At 37.4% G+C, this 27702-nt stretch overlaps 1 protein-coding gene and 1 pseudogene across 2 annotated transcripts in view; one reads left to right on the forward strand and one right to left on the reverse strand.

Moving 5' to 3' along the window:
- Nucleotides 1-27702, forward strand: part of ARIH1 (ariadne RBR E3 ubiquitin protein ligase 1) — a 112030-nt gene that overhangs the window by 52041 nt on the left and 32287 nt on the right. For both annotated transcript variants that reach the window (XM_026455426.1, XM_026455428.2), the window contains one exon: nucleotides 19808-19952. In XM_026455426.1, the coding sequence (XP_026311211.1) occupies nucleotides 19808-19952 (145 nt within the window). The remainder of the gene's footprint in view (nucleotides 1-19807; nucleotides 19953-27702) is intronic.
- Nucleotides 25411-25508, reverse strand: LOC111548447 (annotated as a pseudogene).

Below are 27702 nucleotides of genomic sequence, written 5' to 3' on the forward strand. Positions count from 1 at the left end.
AATAGAGTAAACCAATAGTCAGAAAAATATGGTGAATATAGTAAAAGATTCCACTCCTTCCCCAAAAAGTACTGGATGATTTTATGAGTAAGTTCTGTCTAATATATGTTCAAGGAACTGCCAGTTCCTGTAGAAAATTATCTCCAAACATCGAAAATGGTAGGACATCATTAATTCATGTTAGCCAGATCAGAATAACCCGGTTCCAAAATTTGACAAAGACAGTGTGAGAAAATGATACTTACGAACATAGCTGTTGAATTTGTAAATAAAATAATACTTAATTGAATCAATGACTCTTAGTAGGATTTTTTTTTTTTTTTTTTTTTTTTTTTTTGAGACAGGGTCTTACTCTGTCACCCAGGCTGGAGTGCAGTGGTGTGATCTTGGCTCACTGCAACCTCCGTCTCCCAGGTTCAAATGATTCTCCCACCTTAGCCTCCCAAGTGTCTGGAACTACAGGTGCGTGCCACCCTATCTGGCTAGTTTTTTTCTTTATTTTTAGTGGAGATGGGGTTTTACCATGTTGACCAGGCTGGTCTCAAACTCCTGACCTCAAGTGATCTGCCTGCCTCAGCCTCCCAAAGTGCTGGGATTATAGGCATGAGCCGCCAGTGCCTGGCCAATTTAGTAGGATTTCTCCTAAGAAAGCAAGAATAGATCATCACCAGGGGAAAATTTTTTTGTTTATAACATTTACAACATTGACAGATTAATGAAGATAAACCAAAGGATATTCATAATAAATGTCAGTTGAGCATTTTAGTAAAAGTATGTGTTAACTCATGATTTAGTGAAAACTAAATTCTTAGCAAACTGAGAAAGTGATTTCTCAGATTGATTAAAGGTATCAACTGAAATCTACAATAAAATTATACTTAATGTTGAAGCATCAGAAGCATGCTCGTTTTAATCAAACAAGGATTATGACTGTCACCACCATTTGAATGTACTGGAGGTTCTGATAAATAATGTAATACATGGAAAATTAAATAAGTGACATAAAAACTAGAAAGGAAGATAAATTATATGTAAAGTATATAATCTAGGAAACCCAGAAGAATTGACTGATAAACTATTAAAGTGATTGCCCATTAAAATCACCTGAGAAGTGCAAACAATCACAGTGCCCAGTCCCTTTCCATTACTTCCTCCTTCAGTTCCCTTGGAAAATGAAAAGAAACATGGAATGTAAGTAGTCGTAGCTTCAGTGACCTCTGTGTTCCTCCACATTCTTTTTTTTTTCTCTCTCTCAATTTTATTGTAGAAGCAGGGTCTCACTATGTTGTCCAGGCTGATCTCAAACTCCTACACACAAGCGATCCTCTCACCTCAGCCCCACAGAGTGCTGGGATTACAGGTGTGAGCCACCACATTCAGTCTCTGCATTGTTTGCATATAAAAATTGAGGTTACCCATATGGTAATCCTGTAGGTATTTAGTGTCCTAGGAATCACAAGAAAAGGTAGGCAATATACCTACCTTCAGTCTACATACAGCCCATAAGGTTTGTAATGTAGTATTTTTTTAAAATCTTGCTTCCTAATGGATAACAGTGAATGTATTGAAGTATCATTTATACTTATTTCGATATATTTAAAGATAAATCTTATCCTAGTTAAAATTGTGAAATATTTAAAAATTTTCCTTTGTCATTTCCATATGCCAGACATGTGATTTTTTTTTTTTTATTTTATTCATTAGTAAGCCATGGTCCCTGCCCTGGAGCGAGGAGGAGCTCATGGTCCCCTGAGGGCATAGAGGTATAAATAGATCCTTGCCAGTTATTCTTCTTATTTGCCCCATTCCTCTTAGTCTGTGGGTTAAACAAATTTGTACTGACCCTAAAAATGAATGTGATTTATTCTTTTTAAATTTTGGGGCAGGTACAGTGGTTCAGCCCTGTAATTCTAGTGACTCAGGAGGCTTAGGTGGGAGGATCACTTGGAGTTCCAGACCAGCCTGGGCAACACAGTGAGACTCGCCTTTAAAAAGAAGTAGGAAACTTAGCTGGGCATGGTAGTGTGTGCCTGCAGTGCTGCCTACCAGGGAGGCCAAGGTGGGAATCTCACTTCAGTGCAAAGTTTGAGACTGCAGTGAATGCTGATCTTACCACTGCGCTCCAGCCTGGGTGACAGAGGAAGACCCTGACTCTTAAGCAATTAAATAAGATAAATTTTGGGCAAAGGTCGGAGCTGGTGGAGAAAGGACACCTTTAACTTTATGGTCTTTCTTTTATCCATTATAGCAGTTTTCCAGACCACTGCCATTTTCTTTCTTTTCTAGTCTAATGCTCTTTTTTTTTTTTTTTAAATCTGCAGATTAATTTCTCTTTGTTTTACAAACTAAATAGAATTCTCTGTAATTACTGATTTCTTTCCATGCCTCTCCAGGTAAAGCAATGCAGAAAGTCAGAAATACAGCAACAACTGTTATCTGTCAAATCTTCCATCTAGTTTTGATACTATGATGATTTTTGTGGGATATTGCTTCCATTATTTCATCTGTCATATCTTGAACCTTTTCCTCCTTTCCTGGTATATCAGTCAGGATTTTTCGTTATAAACAAACTTTAAGAGGTTAAAAGTGAAATAGACATTAAAGATTGAGAATCTTGGGTGTGAAGGCTGTGCAGTCAGGAAAATGCCAAAATCACAATGTCGAACTATTTTAGTGCAGGCACTGTTGCTGCTGCCATTGGACACAGGTATCACTGCTGATAACATCAATATTGGGCATATGACACCAAAACTAATACCTCTGCAACCTCTGAAAGCTGGATATCTCCTTACTCCTTTGATAGATTGCCTCATTGAACCTTCTTTGAGTACCAAGTTTTTGATAAACTGTTTGTCTCCCTGCTCCTGCCTGGGAGGAATTCTCTCAGCTGAAGAGATGGGAAAGTGAATTGTGACCTCTGTCTACCTTGCTAGCTTCTTTTATCTACATATCCTTATGTCTGTTCTCATATTACACTTTAGTAGTACAAAACTTTTGTGATAGTCACCAAATTCATTTTTCTGCTGCCTCAGCTTTGCAGATGTGTTTTGACCCGGGGCTTCTGTTTACTGTGCAGCTCTAGGGAGCATCTTTGGAATTGTACTGTCATTGGCCCAGGCCTTACTTGCCTTTCTTACTGTCTTTTTTCCTAATTTTCCTTCAAAACTCAAGTTAACCTTTTCTTCTGAGACAGCTTTTCTTATTTCTCAAGATCTACCTGCTTTGCACTGTATTGTTTGTTTGATTTAGTATTTTACCACTTCTATTTGAGGTTCTTTGTGTAGAAACTATCCTACTTATCTTGTATTCCTACACATAATGCAGTTCCTAATATATAGCCATTGTTTACTAAGTATTTTAATTAAATCCAGCCATTTATAGGTTTTCTTTTCTATAACAGAATTTTATTGACATGAATTATGACATGAATGTAAATCAGATTTCATTTTGGGAGCTTTTAGAAATGCAGCATCAAGAGTGGAGCTCCTTTAAGGTTGGTATCTTTCCTGCAGCTCAGATTTCTTGTAGATCTATTATAATAACATTCAAAAACTCATTTCAGTTGGTAGTATGGTAATATATAAGGTAAATGCTAATGAATTAACTGGTGTGTTAGAGGTGGGATGAAATATAGGTGGTTGAAAACTTAACCACCTATAAAACTTAAATTATACCTGGACAGGTATAATTAAAGAATCCTGAAGAAGGATTTCAGTCTTTCCTGGACTCTGTTACAAATAGCTTTTCACTTTTCATTCTGAAGCATTAACACCCATTTAATGGGTAGGTACTATTGTTAACACTTGGATATGATTATAACATGGAACTTTTGGTAGTCACATTATTAATAATATATAATTTCATAATCAGTCTCTGGGATGGTGAAAGTAAATTTGGTTTTTTAGAAACCTTGACTTTTTGATGACATTTATCACTGTTCTACAATATAGTGAAATTTTTCCAGTTTAAACAATCCAGGGCCGGGCACAGTGACTCATGCCTGTGATCCCAGAACTTTAGCTGACTGTGGCAGGAAGATTGCTTGAGCTCAGGAGTTGGAGACTAGCCTGGACAACGTAGGGAGACCCCCATCTCTACAAAAAAATAAAAAATTAGCTGGGTGTGGTGGTGCACACCTATAGTCCAGGAGTCTGAGGCAGGAGGATTGCTGGAGCCCAGGAGGGTGGAGGTGTGATCTGTGATCATGTCACTGCACTCCAGCGTGAGTGACCAAGTGAGACCCTGTCTCAGAAAAAAACCAAAAAACAATTCATATATGATTGAGGAGAGTAGTGAAGGGCAAGAGGCAAATGTACGGCTGGGCGTGGTGGCTCACGCCTGTAATCCCAACACTTTGGGAGGCCGAGGCGGGCGGATCATGAGGTCAGGAGATCAAGACCATCCTGGCTAACACAGTGAAACCCTGTCTCTACTAAAAATAGAAAAAAACAGCCAGGTGTGGTGGTGGGTGCCTGTAGTCCCAGCTACTCAGGAGGCTGAGGCAGGAGAATGGCGTGAACCCAGGAGGTGGAGCTTGCAGTGAGCTGAGATTGTGCCACCACATTCCAGCCTGGGCGACAGAGCGAGACTCTGTCTCAAAAAAAAAAAAAAGGAAATGTGCTATCTCATTATAGTACAGTGGTGAAGAACTATCTCACCTAGACTGGAGTGCAGTGGCGTGATCACAGCCGACTGCATCCTCAAACTCCTGGGCTCAAGCTGATCCTCTTGCCTCAGCCTCCCTAGTGGGTAGGACTGTGCACCACAACACCTAGGAAATTTTTTGTAGAGATGGGACCTTGCTTTGTTAACCACACTGGTGTGGAACTCCTGGACTAAAGCAGTCCTCGTTTCTTGGCCTGAGCCACTGTACCCTGCCGAGAATTTTTAAAATACCAGCTATGTTTAAGACATTGAGCAGGAGCTTGGTGATGAGTTACACACAACTGTGTATCATACAATAGACCCCCATGGTATGTAGAGATAAGTTTTTATGGTTCCATGGTACTTAGAGATAAATTTTTAATTTTGACTTAGGTGGGAAAGGATTTAGTAATGAATGAGGTGTGGCATTTGATTGGACAAGGAAAGGCAGAAGTGATATGGGAACCTGGATATTTAAGGTTCAGAAAACAAAACCAAGTGGGGCACAAAGTTTAAGGAATATATGTTGAACAGTTATGAGATTGAATGTCTGGAGTATGTGAAGAATAGAGGGGAAATGGTTGGAAATGTTTAATGCACATTATAAGGGCTTTGAATTTTAAGTAAGTGAATTTGGAATTTTTCTGTTTATTGAGAAGTCCTTGAATGTTGTTTTATGGAGAAATAATGATGGAAAAGCATTATTTCAGAAAACAATCTAGTAATAAATGAGCTGTTTTAGCTATCCAGGTAAAAGGAAAATACTGTCCTGACTTACAATAGTGGCAGCTAAATTGATAGCAGAGGGTAGGTGGAAGAGAAGTAAAATAAGTTTTAACTGAGACAGAAAATATAGGACACTCTAGGAAAACTTCTGGTAATTTTTTGACCATTCCTTTCACTAAATACACTAGAAGAGGCTAGGTGAAATATTGAAACATGTTTGAAAAGTAAGATTATCAAATAGTAAGATAGGAAATAGAGTTTCAAGGTTGAGAATTTGGGACTCAAGAGAAATTTAGAGAAACAAGCTTCCAGTCCTTGTTGCCCTAGCAGTATGTGCTGATCCAGAAGAGGTAGCTCAGAGACTGAGCTGTGAGTTTTGTTTGCCCTTTGGTTAGTAGAGGGGGAAGTTGGAATATTAGGTCTATTAAGAGCGAGAATTGAACACACTAGCTTCTTAAAGACTGAAGATGGTCTTCATGTCTTTTGGGTAGTCCAGAAAACCTTAAACCTTGAACTTGGGTTAAGATAGCCCCCATATATAACAGAAACAAATACAAATCTTCTCTAGGGAAATAACATTATTTAAGACATTAAACTATCTTCTCAAATTATTTTTCTAATTAAAACATAACAACCTGGAACTTCAGATACTGGAATTGTCAGACCTAGACCAAAATGAGTATGCTATCATCAGAGAGCTGTCATTCAGATTTGGAAAAAAATCAGAGTTTTTAAAACTAAACAAAATAAGGAAAATTAGCTTGGTGAGATAGTTAAACAGCAGACTGGACAAAGCTAAAGAGAGTTTAGTGTATTTGAAAATCAAACAATGATCCAGAATTAAGTATACCCATTAAATGATGGAAAATACAGAAGAGGTTAAGAAATACAGAGGATATAATGAGAAGGTCTCATTGAGTTTTAGAAAGAGAGGAGAGAATGTGGCAGAGGCAATATTTGAAGATAAAAATGCTGAGAATTTTCCAGATTGGTAAAAGACCCAAATGTCATAGATTTGAGAAACATAACAGTTCCCATGTGTGATAGCTACTTGTTTCATTGATCCTAAGATACACAGTTTTTCACATTGTAACGTCTGAAATCTGGATGCACCTTACAGTCCAACAAGATTCGTGAAAAATTTTCCATGTCAACTTCTGTTAAAGATCATGAAATTTCAGCACAAAAGCATTTTAGATTTTATGAAATATGGTAAAAAGAAATCCACATTTTTATTTATTTATTCTTTCTTTCTTTATTTTTTGAGAGACAGTTTCATTCTGTTGTCCAGGCTGGAGTGCAGTGGCGCAGTCTCAGGTCAATGCAGCTCGCGCCTCCCGGGTTCGAGGGATTCTAGTGCTCAGCCTTCTGAGTACCTGGGATTACAGGCACGAGCCACCAGGCCTGGTTAATTTTAGTATTTTTAGTAGAGTTGGAGTTTCGCCATGTTGGCCAGGCTGGTCTCAAACTCCTGACCTCAAGTGATCTGCCTGCCTCAGCCTCCCAAAGTGCTGGGATTATAGGCATGAGCCACCATGCCTGGCCAGAAATCCACATTTAAAAACATCTTAGTAAAACTACAAAATCAGCAAAAATAAAGAAAAAATCTAAAGCAATGAGATACAAGAAAGGCTGCTTTCAAAAGAGTGAAAGTATAGGTATAATAATATTCTAGAGCACAGCTCAAGAGCAACAATGAAAGTGATAGTAAGATGGTTTCTATTGAAAGAAAATAAACCTTACCTAGAATACGATATTCATGGAAAATACATTCATAAACAGTATGTTTTAATTAATATAAATGGTTTTATGTTGTACCTATTTTTTGTATCTTTTTAAAGCCAACCAACATTTTATTCTGCCAGTGTGGATTGAAGTTTCAAATACTCATAATTGTTACTTAAGCAACTATTTGTCTATTAAAGAGAAAAATCTTGCAGAATGTTGTACTTTGGGATTTGTAATCTTAAATGCATAATGAGCTAAGCATTCATCTTAAAAGTCTCAAGTAATGAGCTAGAGGTCTCAAGTTAGGACAAGAACGACAAAATAAATACAGGGAAAATACAAGGAAAGAAGTAAAGAGCAGAATTTATTAAAATAGAAAACATGCAGTAGAAGGGCCGTAAGATTTTTTTTTTTAAGACTTTTTTTAAGACTGATAACATTGACACTTTGATGAGGTTAGGAAAAAGAGAGCCTAAATAACCAATATCAGGAATGAAAAAAGAATATCACTAGAATCTTGTGGATGGCTTAAAAAACAAAACTCTTAAAATTATGGACAGCTGTTCAAACTTGATAGCTAAAATGGGTAGATTCCTAGAAATAGGCAATTTCTATAAGAAATAGTAAACCTGTATCCTTATTAACTATCAAGAAATGAAATCCATAATTTAAAATGTTTTTATAAAGAAAAGTTGAAGTTCAAATGGTTATACTGGAAAGTTCTACCATAACATTTAATATGACAGTAACTTCAACCTTATATTCTTCTAAAGAACAGAAAAACAGGATCTTCTGCCTTCATAAGGATATCATAACTTTTATACCAAAACCCAAGGAAAGACTGTACACCAGTTTGTCTCATGTACATAGATAGAAAAAACCATACATACATACACGCACACAAAACAAAAACTGGAGCAACAGAAACACCTCAGAATATTAGCAAATTGAATTCAGCAGTACCCAGCATGGCCACCTGAGCTGAATCCTGGGAATGCTAGGTTGGTTTAACCTGAAACAATTCAGTATGATTGGTCACTTGAACAAATTAATGAGAAAAACATTTCAGAGATGCCAAGGAGCATTTGCTTCATGATTTTAAAAAGAAGCTATTAGCAATCTAGATCTTTGTTAACCTCATAAATCTTATAGAAACATTTGTAGGAGATAATCATGGTTTATACACCAAAATGTTGGAAAGATTTTCCTTTTAGTTGGGAGTTCAAGATGTGAATATCGTATCTCCAGTTCAATTCAGCGTTATTCGAGAAATGATTCTAGCCAGTAGAACATCACAAAATGAAAATGAAATATAATGTAAGAGAAATGCCTGTGTTTTTTGGGGTTTTTGTTTTTTTTGAGATGGAGTCTTGCTCTGTCTCCCAGGCTGGGGTGCAGTGGTGAGATCACAGCTCACTGCAACCCCCTACCTCCCAGGTTCAAGCAGTTCTCCTGTCTCAGCCTCCCGAGTAGCTGGGACTACAGGAGCATACCCCCAAGCCCAGCTGATTTTTGTATTTTTAGTAGAGATGGGGTTTCACCATGTTGGTTAGTCTGGTCTTGAACTCCTGAGCTCAAGTAATCCGCCTGTCTTCAAAAGTGCTGGGATTATAGGCATGAGCCACTGGGCCTGGCCCCTGTTAATGTTCACTGACAATGTGATTGTGTATTCACAAGCAATGTGATTGTATATGTGGAAAAATCAGAGTCTAGAGGTAAATTGTTAGAATAAATATCTTTAGAAAGAAATATGAAAAATATGTTTTTTTCTTTGACCCAGTAATTCCACTCTCAGGTATATATCCAATAGAAAGAAATATGTCGGCCGGGCGTGGTGGCTCAAGCCCGTAATCCCAGCACTTTGGGAGGCCGAGACGGGCGGATCACGAGGTCAGGAGATCGAGACCATCCTGGCTAACCCGGTGAAACCCAGTCTCTACTAAAAAAAATACAAAAAAACTAGCCAGGCGAGGTGGCCGGCGCCTGTAGTCCCAGCTACTCGGGAGGCTGAGGCAGGAGAAGGGCGTAAACCCGGGAGGCGGAGCTTGCAGTGAACTGAGATCGGCCACTGCACTCCAGCCTGGGCGACAGAGTGAGACTCCGTCTCAAAAAAAAAAAAAAAAAAATACGTGCACATCCTACATTGAAAATCATATATAAGACCGGTGGTGGCTCATGCCTGTGAATTCAGCAACATGGGAGAACTGCTTGAGGCCAGGAGTTACAGGTCAGGTTGGGCAAAAATAGTGAGACCCTGTATTTACAAAAAATTAAGCAATTAGCTATGCATGGTGGCATCGGTTTGTAGTCCCAGCTACTCAGGAGGGTGAGGTGGGAGGATTGCTGGAGCCTGGGAGGTCAAGGCTACTGTGAGCCGTTTTTATGTCACTGCACCACGACCTGGGTGACAGAGTAGGACCCTGTCTCAAAAAAAGAAAAAGTCATATATAAACATGTTCATAGCAGTATTTGTTCATACTTCAACCTATAAACAACCCATATGTTTATCACTATTACACTAGATAGATAATTATGGTATATTGACATAGTGACTATTCAGCAGTGCAAAATAAATGAGCAAAAGCTGCAAGCCACAGCATAGATAAATCTTAAAAACATAATGGAAAAAAAAAAAGGACCCAAAGTAATACCTATCTATTATATGGTTCTTCTTACGTAAAATATAAAAACGGTTGAAACTAAGTTTATATTGTTTGATGCGTATTTAGGTGGTGTAGCTATTTAAAAAGCAGGGCAGTGATTAAAACAGTTGAAACTAAGTTTACATTGTTTAAGGATGCATATTTAGATGGTGTAATTGTTTAAAAAAAACAGGGTATTGATTATACTTTTTGGGGGGGCTTGTAGAGTACTAGCAGTGTTCTATTTCTTGTCCTAATCTATCCTAAATTTAACTTAGATGTGTGTTAACTTATTTGAGCAACCTCTGCTACCCATGTGGTTTCTGCCACATCAAACCTATACTCCCCGGATTTGGGGTTTGAAAACCTTGTGTACATTCACTCCATTCTGTATATCTGTGCTTACAACTGTATATTCCTTGGGATGCCCTCTCCTATTCGGGCCTCAATCTTAAGAGCTGTAGCTTTGTACAGAATCAGAACGTATCAAGAATACTTCATTCTGGGGTTATGCTCGTAGACATCATGTACAATTCTGTACATCGCAAATTGATGCCTCCTATATCTTCTTATTCTCTATATTCTTACCACATTTACCAACTTGTTTCAACTTCTTGAAGTTAGTTTTCTGTGCTTCTCTAGGATTCTTCTCCCATTCTTGCATGCTCAGTAGCACGTCATACTACAAACAGGTGTTCATCTCTTTCCTTCAAAACAATTAACATTACAACTAACTAGCATAATTCCTACATATAGTTGCTGAATAGGTGAGGGAACTATGTTAAATGGAACTTAATTATGTTACTAGCTTGTGTTTTGATGGATTTGTTTTAACGTAGCTAAATTTTAAACATACTTGTTTGATTCATAGGCTTTCAACTTTTACAACCTGAGGATTTCCATTAGATACACTGAAAAATCATTATCAAAACAATAAAAAGACATTTCTTTTTATATACTTGAAGAAACGCTATTTCTCTTCAGTTGGAATCAGATCCACTGTTGCATGATTCACAAGTAGTTTTATTTTCTAGATAAAAATGTATAGCAGGAGCAAAAGACCATTAAGCAGAGGGTATAGATTTCCTTTAATGCACATATTTGGAAAGAGGACACAAAAAGCTACTGTCTTTGTTTTCTTTGAAGTAAAAATAGTTTTTAAAAAATAATGGTTCTTGTCATTTTGGGGACTGTAGTCTCTTTTGAAAAAGTAGTACAATCTTGAACCTTCTGGGAGTGCGGGGGTGGGGTGGGGGCAGAGAACATTTGTAAATAAGTTATAACGTTTGTCTTCTGCACAGTTGTTGAAATGCCAGGGACCTCCAATTACAAATGTATGTGTTTGATGAACTTGGTAAAATTGAAATAATCGTAAGCCAGAAGTCATAGACAACCACCAGTAAAGATGACACGTGTTTGTAAGTGTGGCTGGAATATCCTGTGAAAACCAGTGTCTGTGTCTTCTAAAGCCTCTATTGTAGAGATGTTCTCCATTCTGTGTTAGAAAAAGAATAGTCATTTACTTCTTTTGTAAATGTCCTCCATACTTTTATTTTTATCTTTTAAATTTTATTTCTAATAGAGATAGAGTCTTGCTATATTGTTCAGGCTGGTTCCAAACTCCTGGGCTTGAGCGATCCTCCCAGCTTGACCTCCCACAGTGCTGGGATATAAGCTCACTAGCTACTGCACATAGCCTTTTTTTCTTTTGAAATTTTATTTACCTTCATGGTTTTACATCTACCTTTAAAACTCATGAGGAGCAATAATGTATTATTTAAAAAAGCTTTTTGATTAGCAAAATTTTGTATTGTAAAAGCTGGATGGGGGGAAGAGGTCAATTTACTGTTCACTTGGCTTTTGGGTATTTAGGTTTTTCTGTATTAAATGGGTATTGGATCCCTTTGGAAGACGGCATAGTTTATTGTGTTTCTGTTATGCTTTTGCGAATTCGAGCCTAGAAAGAGTTATCTTAACATCTGTTTCACTGTGGTTATTTCCTTAATCCACCTGCCTTCATCCTGGCTCAGAGGTAAAAAGGATAAAGTATGCAGTCAGATTTTTGTGCTGCCACTTGGAAGTAGTATTAATTAGTAGCTGCTCTATCAAACATTATTTTGCTTAGCAGTAAGCAAACTCAGGAGATTTTATTACAATGCTGTTTTTTTTTTAGGTTTTATTTTATTATAATGCCTTTTTTTAAAAAAAACAAACTAGGCTAATAAGAAAAATCTTACAGCCTCAAAAAGTATTCTACTTTTTCTGAAAAATATATGAGCAGTAAGTTTATTTAGCTGTAAAAACTACATAGAATACACATTTTTTTTTTTAGAGATTAGCTTAAGAAACCTAAATCTTTTAAAGCAAGCTGTTACAGATTTGTGCGAGTTCTCATTTGATTTTTTTTTTTTTTTTTTGGTAACATGAGGGCTAAAAGCTTTCCTTAGGATAGAAAGGTTTTCTTTCCTTAACTCCTTTAGATGGTTTTGGTTTTTGGGAATTCTGAACTTACCTAGTAGAGGTATGCAGTTTTGCCAGTCATCTTACATTCTTTTGTAAGAATAACTATAAAAACCACAAAGGATGCACCAGTATCTTTCAATTTGTTTGAAAACTTACATTCTGCCTCAGGAACCCTTTTTAAATTTTATTTATCAAAGTAACACGATCATGATGTTTTAAAAGTCCTATAGTTTCCCAAGTTATAAATGAAACATAGTGCTCCAAACCCTCAGCTCTGATCACTTTCCCCAGAAGAGAAAACTATTTATTTTAGTTTTTTTTATGACTTACTGTTCCATATTGCTGTTTTAAGGCGGTCATCTTCATACCTCATGTTACTTTTGCTTTTTATGTGACGGCAGTTCTTATTCATTCGTTTGATGTAAATGAATTTAAGATATTTCTTTGCTCCTTTGACATTTTCTCTTAAATGTACATATTCTAAAAGTAGAAAAAAAATACATCATTAACAGGTTAATGTGGCTGGCGGCGGGGGTTGGGGGTTGAAATGGCAGTTCTTGGAAGGGTTTTGGCATCATGGATTTTTGTTCTTTGTCAGAACTATAAGGTATAGAATAATTGCGACTTGTAGTATTTTGAAATTGCAATCTGATACCCATAAACTGCCACATGTGAGTGTTAAATGATTTTGGTCATTTAGAAGTAAACGTTACATGTATATACATTTTCATACATGGATACATATAATGTATAATGTGTTTTTTAATAAATTTTCTTACGTGTGTTTATTTTTACTCTCAGGCTTATAGCAATAGCTAGCTGACTTGCAAATGTATAATGGAAGCGTTAAAAGACTGGATAGGAGGATTGAACTCTGATAGTTTTAAGAGTAAGCGTAGAGGCTGGGCATGTAATCCCAACACTTTGGGAGGCTGAGGTGGGCAGATCATTTGAGCCCAGGAGTTTGAGACCAGTCTGGCCAACATGGTGAAACCCCATCTCTACTAAAATCACAAAAAAAATTAGCCAGGTGTGGTGGCACATATCCGTAATCCCAGCTACTCCAGAGGCTGAGGCACAAGAAATGTTTGAACCTGGGAGGTGGAAGTTGCAGTGAGCTGAGATGAAGTCAGCCTGCACTCCAGCCTGGGCGACAGAGACTTTGTCTCCAAAAAAAAGAATACAGCATAGAAAAGCCTACTTTATATCTTTTAAGTTGGTTTAACATTTTGCTTTTCTGATTCTGTTGTGAGAATTAGTACTTCTCCAGTAGTCGTTGGTCTTCATGAGGTTTGAAGACTTAGTAGCTTTGAAGGTAAATATTAGAATGGCAAACAGTGATGCCACAGTCACTCAGGATTCAAGAAGAAACACTAGCCAGTGGTGATCCCTACCAGCCCTGTTTCCTCTCTCCTCAACTAGACATAAGAGCTCTTAGGCTGTAACTTTCCTGCCTTAAAATTTAATTCATATTATTTGGTATGTTTCTCTATAGCAGGCAAGTAAAATGAAAAATTAAGATCCAAATATTCTGAAAAGTTGTCTGATTGCCAGGTTGCTCAACTGTATTTCTGTAAATATACTCAATATGCAGAAATGATCCTGGAGAGAAGAAAATTTACAGTCTACTGAGAAACTGCTTAAATCTAATATTCTTTAAATTGACAGATAATTGTCTATAAGAAAATCTTAATGTAGACAAATATAGGCCATAGGAATGGGTGATACCCTGCTTGTGCCCTTGCTTCACTAAGGAGAGGCTGGACTGAAGGAGAAACCACACTGCTACTTGTTTTTTTTGTTTTGATCAACATGATTTCCTGAAAAGGATGGGCAGGGTTACAGGCAAGGAGGGAAGCACAGTTCTAGGATAAGCTTTGCAGCTCTTTCAAGTCAATGAAGCAGAGAGAAGTATTTGGTTAACTCATTAAAGATACCTCAACTACACTGCTTCACACTGAGTCAGTTCCTTTTTATTTTGGTCTGATTTTCAGAAGCAATGATTTACATAGAAGCCAGCAAATCAGAGGAACTTCCAGATAAGTACCTAGGTAAACAGTGTGGGTAGTTAAGAATCCAGCCTATTCTCTGCCTGGACTACTCTCCAGGCATAGTAGTCTTAAATAAAACAATCATAATTAGAAGAAATCAGCTTTGTCTTAGGAAATTAAACATAGACTCTGAGATGAGGGATCAAAGTTAAACTGAAAAACAACAGAAGAAGGTGAAAAGGAAACTGGCAGAACAGAAAAAAAAGAAAGGATAAATAATGATCTTGTAGAACTTGAAACCACATTGATAGAAATAGAGCAGGCATTACAGAAAATAGGTCTGGAAGACAGGAAAAGGACAAAGAAGTAAATGGCAAATGGTAGACATGGAGGACAACTTAAGAGACTGGATGCAAATCAAACACATTCCTAACGATTAAAGGATCTTGAGGTAATTAATATCCAAATGACATTTCAAAAGAGAAAGTTAAATGCCTAGAATAAAGCCTGGTGGAACTGCTAAAGTTCAAGAATAAAGAAGGAATAAAATGAGAAAATTATTTTGGCCACAGACTTCCTCAGTAGCAACAGGTAACAAGAAAATAGAACACTATCTCTATATGAATATTGAGGAGGGAAAGGATTTTGTCCAAAGTGAGCAATTGAACACATTTAAGCATTAGAATTATGTCTGAGTAATTGGAGGTGATCAAGTTTATGAGACAAAAAAGTTATCATTCTTGAAAGAAAGGCTACATAATATAAAAACAATGGGCAGGGCGTGGTGGCTCATGCCTGTAATCCCAGCACTTTGGGAGGCTGAGGCAGGCAGATCACAAGGTCAGGAGTTTGAGACCAGCCTGACCAATATGGTGAAACCCTGTCTCCACTAAAAATACAAAAATTAGTCAGGTGTGGTGGCAGGCGCCTGTAGTCCCAGCTACTTGGGAGACTGAAGCAGGAGAATCGGTTGAACGCGGGAGGCGGAGGTTGCAGCGAGCCGAGATTGCACCATTGTGCTCCAGCCTGGGTGACAAGAGCGAGACTTTGTCTCAAAAAAAAAAAAAAAAAAAAAAAAAAAAGAATGTAAGTAGTGAAAACATTATATAAAACTATAATCAACTGGGAAGAGCTTTAGGAAGTTGCAACCAAAACCAAAATGATGATCAATGTATTATTTAACTTTTATAAGAAATTTATTTAAGTATTAATTATACAGGCAACTCCTAGTAAAACTAAATTAGATTTTAGTAATTTCCAAATAAAGATTGTGGAGTCAGGGGTGAACGGACCATATAGTAAATACAGATCAGAACAAATACATGAAACTTTGATAAAAGAAGATTTCTAGGCCTACTACCCTCAAGAATATGAGTGGATTCTTAGCTTCCCACTCATTTCATTTAAAATACTTAGCAGTATTGAAAGTTCATTTGGTGGCTTCTAGAATGGATCAAAAAAAACCATGAACTTCAAGCCACATGTAGTGGTGTGCACCTGTAGTCCCACATACTCAAGAAGCTGAGGCAGGAGGATCACTTGAGGCCAAAAGTTCAAGGCTGTATGCTATTATTGCATCTGTGAAAAGCTGCTGTGCACCAGCCTGGGCAACATAGTGAGACCCTCTTATTTTTTTTAAAGAAGCTATTAACTCCTATTTTAAAAAATGTTACAAACTCCAGTACTAAAGCTATCTAAAGCAGAGGAATTCAGATTGACAGTTAAAAAGTATTGGGTCGATTAGACCCAACACCAGACTGTTGGGGCGACGATGTCTAGCGGCGTCAAAGAAATGAGAAAAGACAAGAGAAAGTGGGACCAGGGAGCCAATGCTAGTATGGAGGCTGGGAACCCTGGAGCTCTGGGAGCCCACGCTCCACGCTGTTTATTAGTGATCAAACAAAGAAACAGGTGGTGAGGATGTGGGGGTTGAAAGGAAGCGGTGTATCAAGCGAATGAGCTTACAGCTGTGAGGGTTTAGCATTTTCTTTGAAACGTGTGGCTACTTGAGATCATGGGAGTGCTAGAAGTAAGGAGCCAGCAAGTCTAGCAGACATGCAAACCCTGCCTCAGCTTCTCTCCCAACACTCAGCTTTTCTCCCAACAAAAAGAACTTGAAATACCTGAGAATGAAGTCACTGGAATATGTGCAGGATCCACATAGTGAAAAAAAGTTACAAAACGGTTGAGAGGACTGAATAGGAATTGGAATTAAGTAAATTGAAAGGTACTTTGTTCTTGGCTAGGAAGACAATATTATAGAGTCGGTTCTTTCAATTTACTTGATATAATTGTAGTAAAAGTTCCACAGGATTAAAAAAAATTAACAATGATTATACTTAACTTGAAAAAACAAATATGGAAGAATAGCAGAGAAAATTCTGTAAGAGAAGAATGGTAAAGGGATCTTTGTCAAATATTGAGAATTTATCAACTACAAGAGCAGACAAATTAGTGGAATAGAATGGAGAGTCCAGGAATAAACTCGTCTAAATAGGAAATTTTGGTATATGGTAAACAGGTCAGTGCTGAGAGATTAGTCAGTTTCTCTTTAAGAAGAAACTAAGTGCTTGTAACATGCCTGTAGACAATAGGGCCCCAGGAATAATAAAGTAGTCCTTATGGGGTTTACCTTCTAGCAGAGCAAACATAAAGAGTGATTACACTTAGTAATGTTTTAAGTGCTGCAAAGGACTAGGAGTAACAATGGGATGTGATTCAAGGGAATCTTATCTAATGGGGCTGGAAGTGAGGAGCTGTCAGAGATCACTTATTTGAGGAAGTCAGATGTAAGCTGAAACCTAAAGGTGGGAAAAAGTGTTTCCAATAGATGAGACAACCCTTCAATAAATGGATTGAAATGAAATGGAATCCGGTACTCCTTAATTACGTAAAAAATAAATCAACAGTTTTAATAGAAACAATTTAAAGGTGAGAGCTAAATCATTAATGAATTTCCATTAAAATCTTTGGGTATAGAAGTCTTTTAAAGTGTGGTATAAACTGCAGAAATCACAGTGGGGTAGCATGATAAATGTGCCTACATAAAAATTTTAAAGTGATAATTAAACACCATTAAAGAAAGTTGAAAGACAAGAAAGAAATGGGAGAAAGAAAGCAACCCATGAAACAAAGATTTACTCTTCCTCTTTACACACTGAACTTGATAAGGAATAAGATCACCACAGAAAAATGTATTCACCTTCACTAATAAATAAAGAAATACAAGTTAAGTCTAGATATTTTTCCCTATCTAATGGGCTAAGATTTTAATCAAGGATTATTTTTATGTGGCACGTTTAAATGTCCTTCAGAATAACATTGGTTAGATATAGTAAATAACTATAGTGGAATACTGTGCAAAAATGAAAAATGTAGACATTTAATAACAAAGATGTCTGTTAGATATTGTCTAGTGAAGAAAGCAGGTTATAAATGTGGACTAGGGTGTTATTTATATGAAATTGGAGACACATGTCCATGTGGCTGTATACTCATAGAATACTGTCTAGAATGTTAACCAGAGTATGAGAGTCGTTAGTTCCATGTTGTCAAATTTTGGATGACAGAAGTTTGTCTTGTTAGCGTGAATATTTTTATAAAACAAGGTGTTTAGCTGGTTTATGAATTGATATTTAGTGTTAGTCTCATGCTTTCAGTTTTTCAGGTAAAAGTTGGTATTTTATATATTTTTTTAAAAAATTGAGACAGTCTCGCTCTGTTACCTAGGCTAGAGTGCAGTGCAGTGGCACCATCTTGGCTCACTGCAACCTCGCCTCCTGGGTTCAAGCAGTTCTCATGCCTTGGCCTCCCGGGTAGCTGGGATTACAGGCACCCGCCTCTGTGCCCAGCTAATTTTTTTGTATTTTTAGTAGAGATGGGGTTTCACCATGTTGGCCAGGTTAGTCTTGAACTGCTGACCTCAAGTGATCCATCCGCCTCGGCATCCCAAAGTGCTGGGATTGCAGGTGTGAGCCACCGCTCCTGGATACTACAACAAAAATTAGTGGGGCATGGTGGCAGTCCTGCAATTCCAGCTACTCGGGAGGCTGAGGCAGGAGAATCGCTTGAACCTGGGTGGCAAAGTTTGCAGTGAGCCGAGATAGCACCACTGCACTCCAGTCTGGGCAACAGAGTGGGACTCTGTCTCAAAATTGTAGGAAAGCATTTGATTTTCTGCTGTAGATATATTCTGATTATCTGAATCATCAAGAGACATTAATTTTCTATTTGTATGAGTTCCTGACAACTTGAACTTTCTGGTAATCCTCCTTTTTGTAATGTGTTGGCATTTCAATTAATAATATGATTTCATTGAAATATGCTGTAGTCAAAGTATCTATAAAAAAGATATTTATTAGTCTTAGGAGAAGTGATATGGTTTCATTTGAATGATTTTTCTGGAGGTACAGTAAGGTATAGTAACCTTTGACACAAAGCCTAATAAGACCTTAATTAAAAACATTGGAAATTCCTTTTGAGTATTGAATTACTTTTAAAATTGAAAATCCTCCTGTTTGTATATAAAGAGCATTATAGTTATTGTAACCTGGGCTTTACAACCTAAAAAGTAATTGACCAGATTACGCATTAATATTTTTGCTGGTTATATTGGTTTTGCAAATTGAAAAGTTTTTTTTTTTTTTAATTTTTTTGAATCTATTGCTTTTCCCTTTTGAATAGTAAGCTATTTCAGGAGGCCAGGGAACATGTCTTATCTGAATTAATTGGAAACATTGTGCTAAGTATTTACCACTATCTTCCCCGCCCACTCCCGCTTAAGGTCTGCGCTACTATCTTCTGTCCAGAGGTTTGCTATTTAGTTAAAACTCTAGGTAGTACTTGGCATATACTCTTGATGTATTAGATATGGAACACCTCTATATTTAGATACGTATTTTATGAAAAGCTAATATGTAATTTATTTTATGTAAAATGTTTGAAGTTACACTTTTTTTTCTATTCTCCTTTCTCAGTAAATTAAAAATATTTCAAAAGAACGTTTAGAAAGCAAGTCTATTATGTAGAATGAGACACATGTAGTAATTTTATTTTTAAGATGATTTGTGTGGTAAGATAAATTGTTTACTAAAGCTAATATGTTTAAATTGCTTTAACTAAAATTATTAATAAAATGAGTTCATTTGTATAAAATATGGCCTACCCATGTAAAATATTACTCTTCATAGAGTAGTATTTAATCCTTAAGTTTTAGTTGCAGTACTGTTAAAATACTAACAGCTTAACTTCCCAAGATTCAATTATTTAAAAACAAAATTTAGAAAAAAAAATAGCAAAAACTCAGTCTACTAGTTTACATATATATACACACCCACACACACACACACATATATATACTCATATATATGAGAGTAGACTGAATTTTTGCTGCTTTTTTTGCTGCTTGCAATATATATATATGCACATGTATACACACACTTTTATTTGCTATAATTTGTACCATATAGCTTTTATTTCCTCTGAGTAAAAAGGTTATTATCTTGTTTTATTTTAATTCAGCTTCTTGCTTTTCCCTATAGAAAAGCAGGTTTTTGGAGAGCTCTAACAGTGTGCAGTTGCTGGGCTCTTATCCTTTCTGTTTAAATAATGCAGGTACTTTGATGGAAACCTGGAGAAGCTCTTTGCTGAGTGTCATGTAATTAATCCAAGTAAAAAGTCTCGAACACGCCAGATGAATACAAGGTCATCAGCACAGGATATGCCTTGTCAGATCTGCTACTTGAACTACCCTAACTCGGTGAGTATCTGGTAGTTTAAGGCTAGTGCTGACTTTGTATTTCAGTAGTTTAAGGCTAGTGCTGACTTTGTATTTCAGAGGGTAAATCAGCTTCCATTATTTAGACAAAGGAGAATCTGTGGGACTTTGAGTAGTAGCATCTAAGCCATAACCTATCAATGTATTCAGTGTGAGGAAAGGAAGGAAAAGAGTAAGAGCTTGGTTCCTCTTACCTCCAACCCCTATTTGTTTTTTAAAGCAGCAACAACTTGTCCAAGTTGTCATTTATAGACCTAAATCTTTCTGGAGTTTATTTTATCACCACGGGGAGAATTGTGTAATAGGTAGGCAGTGAGTAGAATTGTTTCTCATCCAAATTAAAATAGATTTAAACTGTATTTTTTAAATATTCAGAAACACTTATAAATGTTGTTAATACTATTTGCTAGGGAACTCTCAGAATTCTTCAAAAGATAAAATTTTCACTTAATCAAATCCATTCAGATGGAGATTGTTAAATATGGTATGTGGGGACAGTTGGAACAGAACCAGTGATAAGGAAGATAACCAAATAACTGATGTTAATCCCTTAAGTACCAATATCCTTCCTAAACATTTATTGAACTGAAATGAAGCTGGGCTCAGTGGCTCATGCCTATAATCCCAGCACTTGGGGAGGCCAAGACAGGCAGATCACTTGAGGCTAGGAGTTTGAGACCGTCCTGGCCAACATGGCGAAAACCTGTCTCAAATAAAAATACAAAAAAATTATCCTACCGTGATGGTGCGTGTCTATAATCCCAGCTACTTGGGAGGCTGAGGCATGAGAATTGCTGCCTGGAAGTCAGAGGCTGCAGTGAGCTGACATCGTGCCACTGTATTCCAGCTTGGGTGACAGAGTGAGACTCCGTCTCAAAATATAAAATAAAATTTACTGAACTGAGATGATTTGCTTGCTTGATGCTTTTCTTGAGTGTTTACTAAGGAAGTTTAGTCTTAAGATGTCTTAAGATATCTAAGAGATAACTTAATTCCATAATTACAACTGTCTTGTTCATGTTCTCTGCTTTAATTGTTAAGCAGCTCTTTCTAATAATTACTGTATACCAAGTCTTAGACACTGTTATTTTCACAATTAATCTGTTAATGGGGTCTTACTATGCCACCCAGGCTGGAGTGTTATGGCTATTCACAGGCACAGTCATAGTGTACTACAGCCTTTATCAGAGTCTTAAGTTCAAGTGTTTCTCCTCCCTCAGCCTCACAAGTAGCTGGAATTACAGACATGCACCATCAAGCCTGGCTAATATTTATATTGAAGGATTTTTATTGTTTATCTTAGAGTTGTATATGTGTATCTCTAATGGGGTCCATTTGCGGGGAGTTAACTTGTTCACATGTACAAGTGATGAGAAAAGTTTTAAAAGAAAATTAAGTACTCTTAGAGAAATAGAATGATCAGTGAGTTATTTAGTAGGTAAAGTGGTGAACTGAATTTTCAAATTCTCAAGTTCTTTTTTTTTTTTTTTTTTTTTGAGACGGAGTCTCGCTCTGTTGCCGGGGCTGGAGTGCAGTGGCCGGATCTCAGCTCACTGCAAGCTCCGCCTCCCGGGTTTACGCCATTCTCCTGCCTCAGCCTCCAGAGTAGCTGGGACTACAGGCGCCCACGACCTCGCCCAGCTAGATTTTTGTATTTTTTAGTAGAGATGGGGTTTCACCGTGTTAGCCAGGATGGTCTCGATCTCCTGACCTCGTGATCCGCCCGTCTCGGCCTCCCAAAGTGCTGGGATTACAGGCTTGAGCCACCGCGCCCGGCCAAATTACCAAGTTCTGATCATAACTCTAACATGAAATTTTTGGCTTTAGGGGGAGGTAAGCCATTTAATGTCACTGGATTTTTCTTTTTTCTTTTCATTCTTTCTTTCGAGATGACTTTGCTCTGTTGTCCAGGCTGGAGTGCGGTGATATGATCACTGCAGCCTCAAACTCTGGGACCACAGGCGCATGCCACCGTGTCTGGCTGATTTTTCTGGTTTGTGTGTGTGTGTTTTGTTTTGTTTTGTTTTGTTTTTTGTAGAGACAGGGTTTTACCGTGTTGCCCAGGCTGGTCTGGAACTTCTCTGAGCTCGAGCAATCTGCCCACCTGGACTCTGAAAGTGCTGGCATTATAGGTGTTAGCCACTGTGCTCCTCTAGTTTTTTTTTTTTTTTTTTGAGACAGAGTCTTGCTCTGTCACCCAGACTGGAGTGCAGTGGTGCGATCTAGGCTCACTGCAAGCTTCGCCTCCCGGGTTCACGCCATTCTCCTGCCTCAGCCTCCCGAGTAGTTGGGACTACAGGCGCCTGCCATCAAGCCCGGCTAATTTTTTGTATTTTTAGTAGAGACGGGGTTTCACCATGTTAGCCAGGATGGTCTCGATCTCCTGACGTCGTGTTCCGCCTGCCTCAGGCTCCCAAAGTGCTGGGATTACAGGCATGAGCCACCGCGCCTGGTCTCTTCTTTTCTTTTCTTTCTTTTTTTTTTTTTTTTGGCATGAGTTTTGCTCTTGTTGCCCAGACTGGAGTGCAAAGTTAGTCTTGGCTCACTGCAGCCTCCGCCTCCCAGGTTCAAGTGATTCTCCTGCTTCAGCCTCCCGAGTAGCTGGGACTACAGGCGCCTGCTGCCACACCTGGCTAATTTTTGTATTTTTAGTAGAGATGGGGTTTCACCATATTGGCCAGGCTGGTCTTGAACTCCTGACCTCAGGTGATCCACCCACCTTAGTCTCCCACAGAGCTGGGATTATTGCAGGTGTGAGCCACCACACCCAGCAGTTTCTTTTTCTTTCTGAGTTGAATAAGATATTCTTTCAGTTTTCTTCCAGCCTGAAAACTGTATCATTTCTCTTACCTTAAATCACAATTCTAATTTGAATATTTAAAAAAACTATTAGAATATATTAAATTCATATTTTGACTGTTTTATTGTCTTTAACAGATTCTCTTTGCCAGTTGAGATTTACATAGTGCTTACAGTTAAGTGCTTCCGTCAGGTAATACTAAGACCCAGGTTTTACAAGGTTTCCTTACTTCTTGGTGTTTTTCCTCCTGCTCTATCATAGCCAGTTCCTTCTTAATTTAAATCTTAACTCTGATTTGAGTACTGAAGCTAGCTGCTTACAAATACCCACTATAACTTTCTCACTGTTCTTGGTATTGCGTTAACAGTCTCAACAAACTAGAATTTCAAAATCATGACTTGAGATTTACAGTGTAAATTTTTGTTCTGTGCTTGTAACTGATGATGGAGAACCTATTCATTGAACACACTAGGCACTATTCTAAGAAACAATGGAGAATAAATACATAATTCCTAACTTCAAATAATTTACGGGTTAGTTGGGTAGGTAAGTAGTAAGGTGACATATTCAGAAAGAATGGTAAGTGCTTTGGCAGGGCAAATATAAGATAACGATACTGTGGGAACGTGTTGGAGGGATACCTAACCCAGTTTTTGATCAGGGAGGACTCACCACAGAAATTCACAGAAATTTGAACTAACATTTGAAGGCATGGTAGGCTAACCAGGAAAATGTAGCAATACAGAATCCAAAGGAAGAGAGAATGTACTTTCAAGAACTGGGGGATGGTAAATAGTACTAAAAGATTCAGAGAAAAGATTTAAAAAGTTAATTTGAAATGAAGTGAAGGAGTGCGGTAGGATGAGAAACCAAACTTCATGGGCTAAAGAGTCATTGACTTGAAGGTGGGAAAGGAAATGGAAGCAATAAATGTAAATAAATTACTCTTTTACAAGAAATTTTCCTGTGCAACTGATAGGACAAGATAGCAAAAGGAACAGCATGGGTTGGCAAGTAAGTTAAAAGCATTATGGAAACTGCTACGTGTTCTGAAAAGTATCATGACAAAACTAGGATGTCCTTTCCTCATAATTTTTAGACAAATACAGAAGGATAAGTTTAACCTCTAGAGTTTTGAAAGTAAATGTCACCTGAAATTCTTCATGGAGCTTTATTATTGGATGAGTGAGTTCTTTACCTACATTGTATAACTCGCCCATTTTACTACTCTCCAAGCATTTGTACTTTTTTATTATATATATCTTCAGTATCTTTATCCTTCCAGAAAGCAATTTTTGCTTTATGCAGCGTCACATGCACATTTTAAAATAAGTACTTTTGATAGCTTAGGTTACAACCGTTTGGAGTTAACTGTCCTGAGTGGCTGCTTCTTTAAAAACAATGTCCTGAGACATTGGAGCACTTTGTAAATTCATAGATTCTGCTCTCCACCCCAGTCCTTCCCAAATGTGTTGTAGCTAAGTCAGAAATTTTTTTAACCCTAGCAACTTAATGTTTTAGGTTAAAGTAGTTAAGATAATAGCTGTACTGGCCCACTACTGTACTAGGAAATGTAGCTTCGACTACAGTGTCTCTATTTTTTTTTTTTTTTTGAGACGGAGTCTTGCTTTGTTGCCCAGGCTGGAGTGCAGTGGCATGTTCTCGGCTTACTGCAACCTCCACCTCCTGGTTTCAAGTGATTCTCCTGCATCAGCCTCCCAGGTAGCTGGGATTACCCGCCACCACACCCGGCTAATTTTTGTAATTTTAGTAGAGATGGGGTTTCACCATGTTGTGCAGGCTGGTCTCCAACTCCTGACTTCAGGTGACCCACCCACCTCGGCCTCTCAAAGTGCTGGGATTACAGGAGTGAGCCACCACGCCCGGCCAGTGTCTCATTTTTATGAAGTAAATAATTTGTATATTTAAAGAATAACATATGTGAAATAGGTAAAGGCAGAGTTGAAATTGTGAGGAAGGGTGGTCCACCCTCCCATACCCCATCCTTGATGCCCCTCTGTGGAATCTTGGTGTTGCTGGAAACACTGCTTGAAAATATCTAGGTCCTACCCTATCTTCCATTTAACACATTACGTATTATACACAAGGGAACTTGTGTATAAATACCTAGGTATAATGACCCTAGGTCATTTGTTCTATTTTTGTAAACAAAGGGGTTTAGTTGCTGTGTATGTAAAGTGATGCAGATAAATGAAACTTTTAAGAGTGTATTCTTTAGTTTCTTTAAGTCCATTAATTTCTTCTGTAGATATTTCATGTATTTTTCATGTACTCTCTTGATCGGATGTGTTTGTGATATAAACAGGGATAAATTTAGGGAATAGATAATATGATCCCCTGGGTTAGGGGAAAGCCCAGGGAGCCATGTAGGTGAACCCAGCTCGAGGTTTTGAGGAAACAAATATATCAGAGGACGGAGAAGGAAAGGAAAGTGAGATAGACAGGAAGATATCTGTGATAATAATACATTCCTCTAAAGCACAATGAATATGTATCTTTAGACCACAGATTTGGTTTTTGGTGTTTTTATTTTTTTGCTCTATCTTTCGACATGCATGTATGATTTATTTTCCTAACTTGTTTAATCTTGGTATTTGATTAGAAAAGTTATTTAAAAATAATAAAAAGCTTTTATGTATGTGCTGAAGTTGTAACAAGGTTGAAAGAGGTACATCTCACACGAGTGTGAAAACCCAATGATTACATTTATGAACTATCTTTCTGTCTTTTTTTTCTATCTTTTTATCTTAAAATGAGCTCTAGACTAGAAGTCAAAAAGGTTGAGACTTAAAGTGATTACTTGGTAGCCATTGTGACCATTGATCTCTCTTAAGGGTTCCTACTTGAAAAAAGAATGAAGCACATATAAGCGTTTATATATGTTTTTAAGTTTTGAATAAAACATTTTAGAGTTGGTGATATATTTACTGTATTTGTCTTTTACAGAATACCCCTTCCTTTAATAGCCTTAAAAATCAAAGACTCCATTAGTGATGTGGTAACAAGTTAGATCTCCTTCACTGATGGGGAGTAATGATAATAGACTCCCTTTAAGCTTGATATATATTCTACATGTCATTCTTTCAGTAAACCTAATTGCAGGACTGATACACTTCATATATATATAGATATAATTTTTTTTTTTAAATGAGATGAAGTCTCACTCTGTTGCCCAGGCTGGAGTGCCGTGGTGTGATCTTGGCTTACTTCAACCTCTGCCTCCTGGTTTCAAGCGATTCTCCTGCCTCAGCTTCCCGAGTAGCTGGTATTACAGGTGTGCGCCACCATGCCCAGCTAACTTTTGTATTTTTAGTAGAGACGGGATTTCACCGTGTTGGCCAGGTTGGTCTCGAACTCCCGACTTCACGTGATCCACCTGCCTCAGCCTCCCAAAGTGCTGGGATTACAGGCATGAGCCATCGTACCCAGCCCTCTCATACATTTATTTTCATGTCTTTGTCTATGTATTTAAAAAATATAGTTGATATGCTATATATAGAATTTCTATCCTAACCAGATATTTGTATCTAATATCGTAAGTAGCATCAGGAATTTTATAGGTACATGTCACATAATGGCTAAATAGAAAGTCTAAGGGAATTTTAAAATACGCTTTATAAGAGCCACAAAAAGAATAAAAGAGCTAGGAATAAACTTGATAAGAAATGTGAAAGATCACTTTGAAGAAAACTTCAAATACTAAGATAAAAGGATGACTTGAATATTTGAGATCGAAGAAATAGGAAAATCTTGAAAAAGAAGATTAGATTGACAGGGGAGAGTTGAGTGAGAACTAGTCCTACTACATACAAGAATAGGCAGAGCAGTGGAACAGGATAGAGTCAAATATGCATGAGGAGAGTTTTGTGTATTATAGAGGAGGCATTTCAAATAGGGTGGATTATTTGATACTTGGTAGCAGTGGAACAGGTTAGAGTCAAATATGCATGAGGAGAATTTAATGTTTATAGGGGAGGCATTTCAAATAAGGTTGATTATTTGATACATGGTGTTGGAGCAACTTGGTAGCCATAAGGAATAGAAACTTAAGATTCCTACCTAGCTTCATAAATAAAAGTTAATGAATTCACAAGTTATAAATTAAACAGTGATGAGTTTCACTGTGTATGAATAAAGAGCTTCTGTATGGCAACAAAATATGAACACTAAGAATTAAAGTGGGGGAAAAGATTTCCCCTACTTATAAATGGCCTATTTCCTACATAAGTAAAAAGCCCCCGTAAATAAGTGAAAAACTCACAGCAAAGTTGGCAAAATATATGAAGAGAGTATACAGAAAAGGAAATATACAGTGTGAAAATTTTTTTGAAATATTAAATTCAAATCAAAACTAAAGTTAGTGCATTTTTCACCTATTAGATTGGCAAAGATCAAGGAGTTGGATCATATACTACATTGTTGGGCGTGAGAAACCAAGTACTCTTGCACAGTATAAATGACGACAGCCTCTTTGCAGGGGAGCCTGGGATAGCTATTAGGTTGTAAATGTATATATTTATTATAATGTTATCTCTACAGATTTGTCGTAAGATACATTCATAAGATCACAAAGACATATATATAGTCAATGCAGTAGTGTAGTAGGGGAAAAAAGGGCAGTATAAAAGTTCATTAATAGTAGACTGTAAATAAAATTGTGATACCTTTCTATAAAGAGGCAAACTTGCACCAGTGTGGTACCACATGAGAAATCCATTGGATTTTGTTTTTTTGTTTTTTTAGGACGGAGTCTTGCTCTGTCACCCAGGCTGGAGTGCAAGGGTGCGATCTTGGCTCACTGCAACCTCCACCTCCTGGGTTGAGGGGATTCTGCTGCCTCAGTCTCCTGAGTAGCTGGGATTACAGGCATACACTACCACACCTGGCTAGTTTTTTGTATTTTTAGTAGAC

Source organism: Piliocolobus tephrosceles, chromosome 6 (genome assembly GCF_002776525.5).
Source record: "Piliocolobus tephrosceles isolate RC106 chromosome 6, ASM277652v3, whole genome shotgun sequence".
Classification (NCBI taxonomy): Eukaryota; Metazoa; Chordata; class Mammalia; order Primates; family Cercopithecidae; genus Piliocolobus; species Piliocolobus tephrosceles.